This window comes from Sinocyclocheilus anshuiensis, unplaced genomic scaffold, assembly GCF_001515605.1.
Source record: "Sinocyclocheilus anshuiensis isolate Anshui unplaced genomic scaffold, SAMN03320099.WGS_v1.1 scaffold283, whole genome shotgun sequence".
NCBI lineage: Eukaryota > Metazoa > Chordata > Actinopteri > Cypriniformes > Cyprinidae > Sinocyclocheilus > Sinocyclocheilus anshuiensis.
Window position 1 is genome coordinate 3,531,296 of NW_015549605.1, and position 12,804 is coordinate 3,544,099.

Sequence of the window (12,804 nt, forward strand, 5' to 3'; positions counted from 1 at the left end):
CATTTTATTTTATTTTAGTTGACATTTTATTTCAGTTGAGTGAAAATATACAAGATGTACAGGCGAAAACGTTTCAGAATCCCTGCTATATTAAAATGATACAGAACACTCTTAAAAATAAAGGTTCCAAAAGGGTGTTTTTGCAGTGATGAAACTATTTTGGTTCCCAAAAGAACCATTTTCGAATATAAAGAACCTTTTCTGCATTTGAAAGTTTCCATGGATGTTCAAGGTTCTTCATAGAAACATTGATGCCAATAAAGAACCTTTATTTTTAACAGTGTAGCAACACTAAAATTGGCATTTTATGTTTATATAATGTATATGTATTAAAATGCGCCTTTACCCTGGCAGGGCGGTCTGAAGGCAGTGGTGTGGACGGATGTATTCCAGGTGGGCATCATGTTGGCCGGGCTCTTGGCTGTCATCGTCCAATCAGTGCTGCTGCAGGGCGGGATCTCCACTATCATCAGTGACTCCGCCCAGGGCAGGCGGCTCAACCTATGGGAGTAAGTTATAACATGACTGACAGGAATGCATAATTAAAGGGATAGTCCAGAGAAAAATATAATTTTTTCACCCTCATGTGTTCCAAACCTGTACAAGTTTCTTTCTTCAGCATAACACAAAAGAAGATAATGTTGGAAGAATGTTGGAAACTATACAGTTTCAGCTTCCACTGACATCCATTTTATGGTCAAAATATATAATGGAAGTAAATGGGAACCGAAACTGTTTGGTTACCAGCATTCTTCAAAATATCTTCCCTTGTGTTCAGCAGAAGAAAGAAACTCATACAAGTTTAGCGCGACATGAGGGTGAGTAAATGACAGAATTTTTTGCTTGGACTATCTCTTTAAACGCTTGTCTTTCTCATGCTGTGTCTGACCCTCTCAGCTTCGATCCAAACCCTCTGAGGAGACACACTTTCTGGAGCATCACAGTGGGAGGGACGTTCCTCTGGACCAGCGTCTATGGTATCATCAATCAAGCTCAGGTGCAGAGATACATATCATGCAAGTCCATGTTCCATGCCAAAATGTGAGCACTGCACAAATCATAAAACTCTAATTCACACTAAAAGGAATGCAATATCTGAACCACTTTTCTCTGCGTTTTTGTCTCTATCCAGGGCTTTATACATTAACTTAGTATGTCTCTGGGCTATATCAATATGCTCAGTATTTTGTGGCTTGTGTCTATACTCCTTTTATAAAAACTGTGATCCATGGACAGCAAGAAAGGTGTCTGCTTTGGATCAGGTACAAACCACAACAATGCATCTCAAATGCAATAAAAAATAACTGTGCATGTGCATGTTTTTAAAACTCTCGATAACATTTATATGACATTATTGATCAATTCGGAATATGCTACATTAATGTCTCTCTCTATTATATGCAATAAGCTTATGCCATACCTGGTGTTGGACATCCTGAGTGAATATCCTGGCGTGCCAGGACTGTTTGTGGCAGCAGCATATAGTGGCACATTAAGGTTTGTTCTCTGTTAAGACAACCAGTTCACCCAGAAAGTACATTCATCATTTTCTTACCCATAATGTCGTTCCAAACCCATATGAAATTCTGTGGAACATAAAAGAAGATATTTAGCAGAATGTCCAATCAGCTCTTTGCCATACAATTAAAGCATGACTCAAAAAAGGACAATAAATGACCATTAAACTATAACTCTTGTGCTATATTCTTAAGTCTATTATAATGTTCTGATAGTGTTGTGAGATTGTGAGAAAACGTAAAATCAGGAAACACTTTACATTATAGTTTCATTTGTTAACATTAGTTAACTGATTTAGTTAACAAGATCTTCACTCATCTCAAAAAGATCTTCGAAATAATGGTTCTTTATTGGCATCTGTGGTTCCATAAAGATCCTTCAACATCCATGGAACATTTCCATTGCACAGGTTCTTTATGGTAGAAAAAGTTTCTTTAGATTTTTTAAATGTTCTTCACACTAAGAAAAACGATTCTTTTAAGAACTTCTCTGAAAGGTTCTTTGAGAAACCTAAAATATGGAATGATATGTGAGTGAGTTAAAGACAAAATGTTCATACCACATTTATCAAATTAACATTTTTGAGCATGTATTATATCATGTTTAATGTCTATAGTACAGTCTCCTCCTGCTTTGGCTGCAGTAACTATTGCAGATCTGATACGGCCATACCTCAGTCTGTCAGAAAAGCAGCTGTCCTGGGCTTCAAAGGGCATGAGTGAGTGAATATCTTCACTTAGAGCCCATTAATGCATAATCAGTGATTCCACCTACTATTCCCCAATCACAGGTTTGTTTTATGGTGCCGTGTGCATCAGAATGGCTGGTGTTGCATCATTAATCATACCGGTACCAAAGAAATCACCTGTGTCCTGTCTAAACGACTACCGTCCCATAGCACTGACTCCAATCATGATGAAGTGCTTTGAGAGGTTAGTCATGCACAACATCAAAACCAGCCTCCCCAACACACTCGATCCGCTCCAGTTTGCAGACTGCTCAACAGCATTTTCCCCCAGGCTGTGAGAGCCCTGAACTCAAATCACCCCGCCTTCCCCCGAAGTGTGTTACAGGGCCTGTACAAACCACCTGTAGAAACACTCTCCTCTATGCGCACTAGACACTTTTCACACACACTGCTTTGTGTACATAATCCCACAAAAGACTCAGTAATATGTGCATGTTTACATGCTCATGCACTACAAATCATCTTGCACTGTTCCCCAGCCAGTTGTTTGACTTACGATGTTTCTCTTTGCACATGTACAGTACAGTATTATGTGAAGCATCCGTATAGTCTGTATTTTTTAAATTTATGCATAGGTAAACATTTATATATAGTATATTTATAGTCAAAATCTGTCAGTAGGTTAGTTGTGTATACAGTGGGTCTGTTTTACTTCATTGTTGTATGTCTGTATTTATGTAGCACCATGGTCCTGTGAGGCACGACATTTCGTTCCACTGTATGCCCCTACATGTAGCGGAATGACAATAAAATTTAAGGGGGTCTGAATACTTTCCGTACCCACTGTAGGTACAGTGTTTATGTGAAGCATTCGTATAGCTTGTATTTTTTTAATTTATGTATAGGCAAACATTTATATATATAGTATATTTAGTGTCAAAATCAGTCAGTAGGCAAGTTGTGTATAGGTTTTACTGTTTTACTTCATTGTTGTATGCCTGTATTTATGTAGCACCGTGGTCCTGTGAGGCACGACATTTCGTTCCACTGTATGTCCCCACATGTAGCAGAATGACAATAAAGCTCAACTTGACTTGACTAATGGTAGGGATGCTACAGGTGGGTTACTGATGAATTATGTGAAATTACAGGGCGATGGAATGGAATAATCTTAATTTTTCTGTCTGTTTGTTCCTCAACAGGCTGCTATTAGTATCGCAGGAGTGGTTGGCGGACCTCTACTGGGCCTTTTTTCTCTTGGCATCCTATTTCCTTGCGCTAATGCAAAGGTTTGCATAAATATAGATTTTAATATGCAATTAAATTTTGCTTACATTTTACTCACCCTCCGGCCATAAGATGTAGATGAGTTTGTTTCTTCATCAGAACAGATTTAGAGAAATTTAGCATTACGTCGCTTGCTCACCGATGGATCCTCTGCAGTGAATGGGTGCCGTCAGAATGAGAGACCAAACAGCTGATAAAAACATCACAATAATCCACAACATGACTTCAGTCCATCAATTAACATGAAGTGAAAAGCTGCATGTTTGTAAGAAACAAATCCAACATTGAGTTTTAACTTTAAACCATTGCTTCTGACCAAAATATGAGTTCATAATCCATAAAAATCCTTCATCCTGGGAAAAGTGGACGGGAGTGGTGTGGATTATTGTGATGTTTTTATCAGCTGTTCTGACTCTCATTCTGACAGCACCCATTCACTTCAGAGGATCCATTAGTGAGCAAGTGATGTAATGCTAAATTACATCTAAATCTGTTCTGATGAAGAAACAAACTCATCTGCATTTTGGATGGCCTGAGTCTGAGTAAATTTTCAGCGATTTCGGGTCAACTATTCCTTTAAAAGTGTGGCTGTTTTAGGGAGGTTTAGCAGGGTTGATATCCGGTTTGGCACTGTCACTGTGGGTGTGCATCAGGGCACAGATATACCCTCCACGACCAGAGAACAGCAGACCGTTGGCTCTGGTGACACACGGCTGTAACTTCTCAGGCAGCACTAACTGGACTGCAAACAGAGGAAAATCTAGAAAGGTGGGTTTGCAAAAATCAGTTGAATCGAAATCTATTGGCTGGTACATAAACAGGATCCATTTCTTCTCAGGCCTTTCCTGGCTGATAATTGGTACTCGCTCTCATACCTGTACTTTGGCCCAATGGGGACTGTGACAGTCATTACCGTGGGTCTCGTTGTCAGCAAAGTTTCAGGTATGAGACATTCTGATATGTGAAGCACTCTGCTGTCATTGTTCAAAGTAACTGGTGTTTTCTAAGTTTCTCTCCAAGGTGGCAGACAGAAAAGAAGACCTCACCTTCTACAAAGCCTACAATGTACTCAAAGCAAAAGTGAGTATATTCTTTAATGCACGCATATATACAAATATACATGTACAAATATACTCACACTATTCCCATCACTTTTATCATTTTCAATTATTGGCATTAAAAGGTTTCCGGTAGTGCAGGAAAGTTTGACCTGGTGCAGGAGCTGGACAACTCCTTTGGAAAAACCAACTTTGCTTTCTGTGATGTAGAGCGGTCTACACAAACACCTGCTTAGAACAGCATAAAACTGAAATGTCTTTAAATATACACGCATATGTACTTGACATTCAAATAACTGTCTACTGTAAATTTAACAAGGACTTAAAAGTAGTAAAAATAAAGGTTTATGTCCAAATCTGTTATAGTGCAACATATGAAAAACAGACATTCAGAAATGTACAGAAAATAAGGATTTAACCTTTGACATATATACTGTACAGTCTGGCACGTGTGACAGAGACATCGATTAATGCTCTGGTTCATAGTAGCGTTTCTTCATTGCTCTGTATTTCCTGAGGTAGTAAAGCGCCTCGAGTTCTTTGATCACAAACTCTCCACGGTCAACCAGCTTTTTGATTTTCTCAGGATCGGTGACATCTTTGTTCTTCATGAAAGCTGCTTTCAGACGCTCCCTGAAGTATGTAGTGCCTTTTGGATATTCCCGTCCAAGATACAGAAGCTGTAAAAAAAGAAATGCATTACCCAAGCAATGGATAGTCATCAGTACAATTTTACATTTCTTCTTTCTGTGTTTGTTTATTTTGTGACTTGGCTGCCATGTAATGTTATGTCCAGTAAAGGATGACATAAAGTACCACTGGACAACATTTCATATGAAAAGAACAGATGAAAAAAGAAAGAATGCTTCTTACATTTCTGTACAATCTTATAACTTCACCTCTCAGTGGATTACTCATTTTAATGTCTCGCTTTTTATCCTTAGGCAGACAATAAACCTAAAACAGAGAACAAACAAACAATAATACACCACAATGTGTTGCCTATTATGTTTAATAGCATGCAACACACAAAAAATGTGGACTGAAATTCTCCTCAAATATAATTCTCCTCATATTGTATTGTCGTACTTTGTAGATTATTAAGATGCTAAAAGCCGATTTACTGAATGGATAAAGTAATCTTCAGCTGGGTAGTAAAGTTTCTTGTAAGAAATATGGTTTATGACAACGTTTGCTCACCTACAAGATCATAACGGAGGCGTTTACCAGGACGTGCGGGGAAAATGCCATGGTATGGATGCTTTCCAAAATAAAAGTCACGAAGCGCAATGGCTTCTCAAAATAAAAGCCAGGTTGCGTCTTTGCATTTTTCAGAATAAAAGTCTCCTTGTGGCTTTGAACCAGTCGAGTACATGTCATGTAAACCTTTTTAAACATTGTATTTTTGCACAGTATTTTTACATTAGAGCTTTACAGAAAAGTAAGAACTTGAGATAAAAGACGACATTATTTCAAAACATTTTTTTTTAATTATTTATCAATATCCATACATTTCACAAAACATTCTCTGGCAAAATAGCATAATCCTACACAAACTACTGTCCTATATAAACCCCAATCAACATGAAAATATACTGATTTACATTCTTTAACACCTTTCTTCATACTTACACCCAAAATATAAATAGACTTTGGTCCTAATCTTGGAATATTCTCTGCATTAATTCATATAGTGTTCATCAAGTGCTGCAGTCAGTGTTCCCAACAGTTATCCAGATGAATTCCAGCTCTTCTTCCTGTACAGAAGAAAGTAGGCTGTGTCTCTAAAAACAGCATGCAAAATTATAATTAAAAACTGGAAGATGTCTTGGATGAAATGTAAAGAGAATAAAGTAATTATTTAAAATATTTCCATTTTTGTTTTGCTTTCCTTTGAAGTGCCTGTGAGAAGCTATATAAGTTTAGAATGATTGATGTTTAACATACCCATAACGATGGGACCCTCCATATGTGACCTGCACTTCTGCCCATGTGGACTATGTGATAAATAAAATAATTACATATCAATATCAGTTACATTTCAGTCTTAACTATTTCAGATACTAGTTAAATCAGTCAGTCACTATCTCTTACTGGTTGCACTCGGCTGTCATCAGCATAAAACCACATCTCGTCCTGATTTGATCTGATGAAAGCAGTGTAGTGACCAAACATGGCAGTTCCTATGTGCACTACTACTGCATAGAGACTGTAACACTCATCAGCCTTGAGACAATCAGCCTAAAACAAGCATACGACAAATCAAGCATATGACAATATTACTATGACTGCAGAGTTCTTTACTAAATATATGCTAAACATACATTTTCTGATTGTCCTGCAGCAAAAATGCCAGTGCTGAATGTTTCAAGAAAGGTGACTTTGTTGGAGAGTTTCCTGGTGAAACCATCATTGTTTCTGAATCTTTTCAAGTGGACACACAGAATCGGAGGCAATGAGGCAAGTTTCACTTCCTACATGACAAAAAAAAAAAAAAGCAAAACAATTAACTTACAATGCACTGCACTATGTGCTGAAATCAGGATAAATCTTACTTGGATTTGCTATATTACCACATAAAAACAAACCATCAAAATTTATGAAAGATTATACTATTAGATAATAACAAATAAAGCACACACATGAGTGCACGGCTGCTTTTCATCACACCGGTCACAGTAAAACTTCTCGCTGTCCGGCAGCTTTTGTAGCTTGAAAAAAGAGTTGATGCAGCTTTCCTAAAGAACATAAGGAAGAATAATAAAGCATGATTAGCTCAAGATCTTCTACATTACAATGTACATTACTGATGCACAATGACTAAAAATGAATGTAGATTCAACCAAACAGTTGCTGGTAGCCATTGACCTCCATAGTATTTTTGTCCATAATATAGAAGTCAATGGCTACCCCTGATTGGTTACCAACATTCTTCAAAATATCTTCTTTTGTGTTCAACAGAAGAAATGTTTTTTTTCCTTTAAATTTCACTTTAAATTATTTACCAGGGTGTTTTCTCTTTCACAGATTGCCAAAGGAAGGCTGAAAAGAGAGCTGGGCGCTCTGTGAATGAATTTGCACTTTGAACACACCACCTGGGTCTCTACCTTTATCTCATAGAGACTGCGGATTTCCTGAGCCTGAAAGAGTAAACAGATAAAGAGTTTAACATAACTGATTATTCTCATTTACACTGACAGTATACTGAACAAAATCTGTGCATCTATTTTTAATGAAAACCCACCACAGCAGTATCAGGCATCTGCTTCTGACTGAGATTTAGGACGATGTGGAATATTTCATCTGCATCTTGTTGAGTGGATGCTACAGCAGAATGACAGAATGACACCACTGAGTGACATTATTTCCATAAGTATAAGATTTTAGGGTGATGTGAGGCATACGTCGGATGGCTTGATGGTAGAGGCAGTTGAGGAAGTTTATGTGTGGAGCAGGATGTGATTTGTCCCTCATGGCTTCCAGGGCGTTCCTCAACTGCAGTGGGACGTTCCTCTCATCAGTCCCATCTGATGGATGGCATCTTTAAAAGAAGAGTTCACCCAAAAATGAAAAAAATAGTTGAAAATTTACTCACACCTTTAGGCTATCCAAGTTGTAGATGAGTTTGTTCCTTCATCAGAACAGATTTGGAGAAATTCAGAGTTTCATCATTTGCTCACTAATGGATCATCTGCAGTGAATGGGTGCCGTTAGAATGAGAGTCCAAACAGCTGATAAAAACATCACAATAATCCACAAGTAATCCACATGACTTCAGTCCATCAGTTAATATCTTGTGAAGTGAAAAAACTGTTTGAGTCCTCTATCCATAATATTGCTTTCTCAAGTGGAAAAAAAAAAAAAAGTTGTCTCGTCAGAATCAGGCGTGAAATATGCACAGATCAAGAAAGAAAAACAGTACAAAACAGTTCTACACAAATATGTCGATGGATTTTGATGTTAGAGGACTTCAGGAGATGGGTTTTTTCACCAGAGGAAGCGTTATTATAGATTATAGACTCGTAATGCTTTAATGATGGATTTGTTTCTCACAAACACACAGCATTTCACTTCACACGATGATTGTCATGAAGTCGTGAGTATTATGAGATGTTTTTATCAGCTGTTTGGTTTCTCATTCTGATGGCACCCATTCACTCCAGAGGATCCATTGATGAGCACATGATGTAATGCTACATTTTCCCAAATCTGTTCAGAACAGATTTCTGAATGTCCAAATTAAGCATGGCTAGTCTCGAGTATGCAGCTTATTCAAAAGACAATAGTGCTTTACTTGTTCAGTATGTCCAGGAGTTCAGTGGTGGCAGAAAAGGACTGAAGCAAAGCATTAACACAGCAGGACAGACTGTAGTTTAAAAGGCCCCTCACTTCTGAAACATTAGATCATATTTAAGATCATTATTAGTTCCAGCATTTCTGGATAAATTTCAAAAATGGTTAAAAAGACTGAAATGACAGTAGTTACAGTAGCAGTATTTTTTTTAATTAAAAATATGTGATATGATAGATGCAAGTCTCTGATGACCTACCATAATCCAATGATGCAGAGCGGTAGTATAGTCGAGCCATTTTACTCCAATACTTTCCCATCCACAGACATACAGTGGGTACGGAAAGTATTCAGACCCCCTTAAATTTTTCACTCTTTGTTATATTGCAGCCGTCTGAATACTTAGGACCATGTGATATTTCAGTTTTTCTTTTTTAATAAATCTGCAAAAATGTCAACAATTCTGTGTTTTTCTGTCAATATGGGGTGCTGTGTGTACATTAATGAGGAAAAAAAATGAACTTAAATGATTTTAGCAAATGGCTGCAATATAACGAAGAGTGAAAAATTTAAGGGGGTCTGAATACTTTCCATACCCACTGTATACGACTGCAAACGCTTCTCAGTGTTGTATCTATGGAAACCTGCTGTGTCAACATTAATCTGCATATTGGTTATAGAAAATCAAACTAAGCTGACGAAATATTTACCCTCTTCAAGAAATATTTACCCTCTTCAAGAAGCTCCCTTTTACTCGTAGCATAACAATGAGTTTCATACAGACATAAACAGAAACAGATGATTTTACTTTCACTTTCAATTCACGCATCAGTTTCTATCACAGATACGAAACTAACACCCGGTTCAGAATAAATGACTTAGTATTGTTGTTATTAACAAACATGATTGAATCATTATTATTACTATTTTTATTATTACATTTTTTTATTAGTGTTTGTTTTTACAAATATGTCTGTATTCATTTTTATTTATTAGATTTAGTTATTTTAGTTCTTCACCTTAAAATAAAAATGAGAAATGTTGCCTTGGCAACTAGCAGATACAAAACAAGTTTGCTTGTTTTTTTAGTTGACATTCATTTTAAATCACAAAAAATGGTTTTAATTTTAGTTAATATCCCAGATAAAAACCTCTGTTGTTCTTATTCTTACTAAAAGTGCATTTTAAAAGTACATATTAATAAAACTTAAAACTAGTCTTAACCGTGACTATTCAATGTGATGTACAATAAATAGTTGTTTATATAATTTACATACTGTGTCTGGAGCAGATCCACATGAACTCATACATTCAAAAACATATTTACACATTTATTATATAATTAAATTACATTTGATCTGCATGAAATACTTCTCTCCAGGATACCATCCATTTTAAATAGGCTATCAGTAGTTTGATATAATTCAGTGATTTTTTTTTAATCTATAATAAGTAAATGCAGCAATAAGAGATGCCCATGACAAACACAGGATGTATTAAGTATTACAAATCAGGGGTGGCAACATTGTTTCACAGTTAATTCCAGGATAACTCCATTAAAACTCTAACTCCGGCTGTTGGCTCTGTAATAAGGTCCAAACATGGTGTTCCACATCTGCTGAAGGAGTCCATGCAGGCGGAGCAGCCATGGGAAAGCTGAGGGAAGAGCTGAGAGTGGAGAAATAGCAGAAAAAAGATAATTAATTAAAGTAATTATTGAGGATGCATTGCATAAAAATGGCCAGCGGATCTCTTACCCGGGTCTATACGGACGAGAAGAAGATACAGCAATATTAAAGCCAGAAAAACTCTGCGCAGAGAGATGGATCTGATTCTCACACTGGCTACTGAAAGACCTCGGTATAACAACCTCATCATGGAAGTCAGCCGCTGAGTCAGTTTATCTGTAAATCACAAATTGCATCCATTATCAATTCTACAATAAAATGATCTCCTCATCAATCATATAGTTTGAAGAATCAAATTACATTGCCATTTTTGACTTTAAGCACATTAATAAAAGAAAGTCACCTTTTTTTGAAGCACAAGTTGTTGTCGTCACAGCTACAGATTCAGGATTTGTAGAGGATGATGTTGCATTTTTCTCATTCTGAATGTCTACCAAACTCCGAGCTGCTTGCCTCTGTTCATCAGTGAAGGCCAGCCGACCCACATCAGTCTCCAGCATCTCCAGAGCTTCAGCCATGTGACCCATCGGCACCAGTATGTGGAGGAAATACAGCTCAGCCACAGAGCTGAACCCCGACTGGCTCATGTTACCAGAGCAGTGCAGCCAATCACAGACCGCATCCTTCATCACGGCCCGCTCATCCACTTTCACATAGAGAAGAATGCTGTGAAACGGTTTATATAGCATTAGGAGTGATGAAGTGTGTTCACCCACACTCAAGTGCTGTTTAACCCTAAAAGGGGCAACGTATGCTGGGGGATACAAACATTTGAGAAGCTGTGGGGAGAAGCAGTGAAAGTGTAGGTCTTATTTCTTGGTTTCATTTAGAAAGGGTGTTTGTTGTGAATATTTAGATGGGGTGACTTATTTCTCCATTCTTTGTTTAGCTCACGGGCAGCATTTAAAACTGCATGGCCGCCTGTAATGGGAAATCTTCTCACCCTCCGATAAAAGTTGATCTAGTTCACATATTTATACTTGTTGGATGGGACGTACTTGTTTAAAAAGCTGTTGTTCAGCATTAGGTTTACATTAAAATCTTATGAATTAAGTGCTTACATTTTTTGTAATCTGTCTCTAAATGTTTGCATCTCAGGGGATACGTTGCCCTTTTAGGGGTATAAATCAAGATATAAAAACATATATATAGACTGTGATTTTGTAGCTTGTGTTTCAGAAAATCAATACTTTTTGTAATCTAGACAAAATGCATATAGTTGGAAAGGTCTGGCAGTCAAGGTTCCATATTAGGTAACTGTTTTGTAATAGAAGTGATACTTTGACAGAAAACTGCATCAAAAAAATTCAATAGAGTTTGGGTGTAACCCAATGGTTATTTTTGGTATAGCGCCCCAAACAATCACAAGAACCACAATTTTTGTGATATCAACTTCCAATTTAGAACATAACTTGGTTTTGATTTTATAGCAATTTTAGAGTGCAACATATTTTATAAAATATTTATTTTATATAAAATATAAAAATAATATACATTATCTTTACTGTAAACAAACTTTTATAACTTTTTTATACTTTATTTTTTTTTAAATGCTTTAACTTCAGCAATAATCTGGCTTGTGTCTTCTTTAAAAAGAAACCAACCTTATTCCAAATCAAAGCATTCAGGAATTACAACCATGTTGTAACAAGCATCGATAAACAAGTGTTCTGTTTTCAGTGAATTTATATCCCCAAAGGGGTGACGTATCCTGGGGGATACAAACATTAAAATAATAAAAAATTTAAAAAATCATGAAATTGTATTATTTGAGTTCCGATAAGATAGAAAATAGCAATAAATTCATTTTCTGATGTCTATTTATAGTTTTGCACTTTTTAGGGTTAATGTAATTTGTGAGATTAATGCCGATTCTTCTGACCACATTTGGATAATCTTGGCAGGAATTTTCTCTGTTTCTCCATACTGCTGCAAAACCCATTGCAGAACTCCACGCCACTGATTGAGCTCCGCCAATGCCTGAATCCCCACTATAGTCAATGCTGCTTTCAGTTCCACATACTTGAAGCTGTAAGGAAAGATTTAGAATTACATTTGAAATAACTATAAATGCAAAATATAATTTCATTGTAACATGTCATATATAAAAACTCACCTGCTGTCCTCCTGCTCTGCAAAAGAGCCCAAACTCTCAAGCCCTTTCTCGCACGTATCCAGAGCAGCCTGAAAGTCTTTCTTTACCATTAAATATTCAAGGGCAGCGTCCACCGGAGCGGTTACCGGACACGCGGGTGAGCTGCTGAGCCGAACCGA

The 12,804-nt window shown here is 36.9% G+C and overlaps 3 protein-coding genes and 1 pseudogene across 4 annotated transcripts in view; 1 reads left to right on the top strand and 3 right to left on the bottom strand.

The window, feature by feature from the left end:
* The window catches only part of LOC107658733 (sodium-coupled monocarboxylate transporter 1-like), a 5,777-nt pseudogene extending 1,302 nt beyond the window's left edge, over positions 1-4,475 (top strand).
* A 498-nt stretch (positions 4,476-4,973) lies between these two features.
* lyrm5a (LYR motif containing 5a) lies at positions 4,974-5,814 on the bottom strand. The gene is made up of 3 exons (XM_016447635.1): positions 5,752-5,814; positions 5,425-5,508; positions 4,974-5,231 (listed from the first exon to the last, which is right to left on the bottom strand). Exons 2-3 carry the CDS (start codon positions 5,467-5,469, stop codon positions 5,019-5,021), a joined length of 258 nt encoding a protein of 85 aa, XP_016303121.1. The 5' UTR covers positions 5,470-5,508; positions 5,752-5,814; the 3' UTR covers positions 4,974-5,018.
* A 272-nt stretch (positions 5,815-6,086) lies between these two features.
* LOC107658890 (ubl carboxyl-terminal hydrolase 18-like) lies at positions 6,087-9,695 on the bottom strand. Of its 2 annotated transcripts, XM_016447600.1 has the most exons (12): positions 9,573-9,695; positions 9,447-9,476; positions 9,102-9,173; positions 8,846-8,942; positions 7,956-8,092; positions 7,796-7,875; positions 7,557-7,691; positions 7,194-7,289; positions 6,876-7,025; positions 6,646-6,792; positions 6,499-6,548; positions 6,087-6,335 (listed from the first exon to the last, which is right to left on the bottom strand). In XM_016447600.1, exons 3-12 carry the CDS (start codon positions 9,160-9,162, stop codon positions 6,281-6,283), a joined length of 1,008 nt encoding a protein of 335 aa, XP_016303086.1. In that variant the 5' UTR covers positions 9,163-9,173; positions 9,447-9,476; positions 9,573-9,695; the 3' UTR covers positions 6,087-6,280. The 2 variants fall into 2 exon arrangements, with proteins under 2 accessions (XP_016303086.1, XP_016303085.1); XM_016447599.1 differs by having other exon boundaries at positions 9,447-9,695.
* A 476-nt stretch (positions 9,696-10,171) lies between these two features.
* LOC107658896 (peroxisome assembly protein 26-like) overlaps positions 10,172-12,804 on the bottom strand; it is a 6,558-nt gene continuing 3,925 nt past the window's right edge. Inside the window, exons 3-7 of the mRNA XM_016447609.1 lie at positions 12,647-12,804; positions 12,413-12,559; positions 10,874-11,196; positions 10,600-10,746; positions 10,172-10,510 (exon numbers count right to left, since the gene is read on the bottom strand). Coding sequence (XP_016303095.1) covers positions 10,407-10,510; positions 10,600-10,746; positions 10,874-11,196; positions 12,413-12,559; positions 12,647-12,804 — 879 coding nt within the window. The 3' untranslated portion in view covers positions 10,172-10,406. The remainder of the gene's footprint in view (positions 10,511-10,599; positions 10,747-10,873; positions 11,197-12,412; positions 12,560-12,646) is intronic.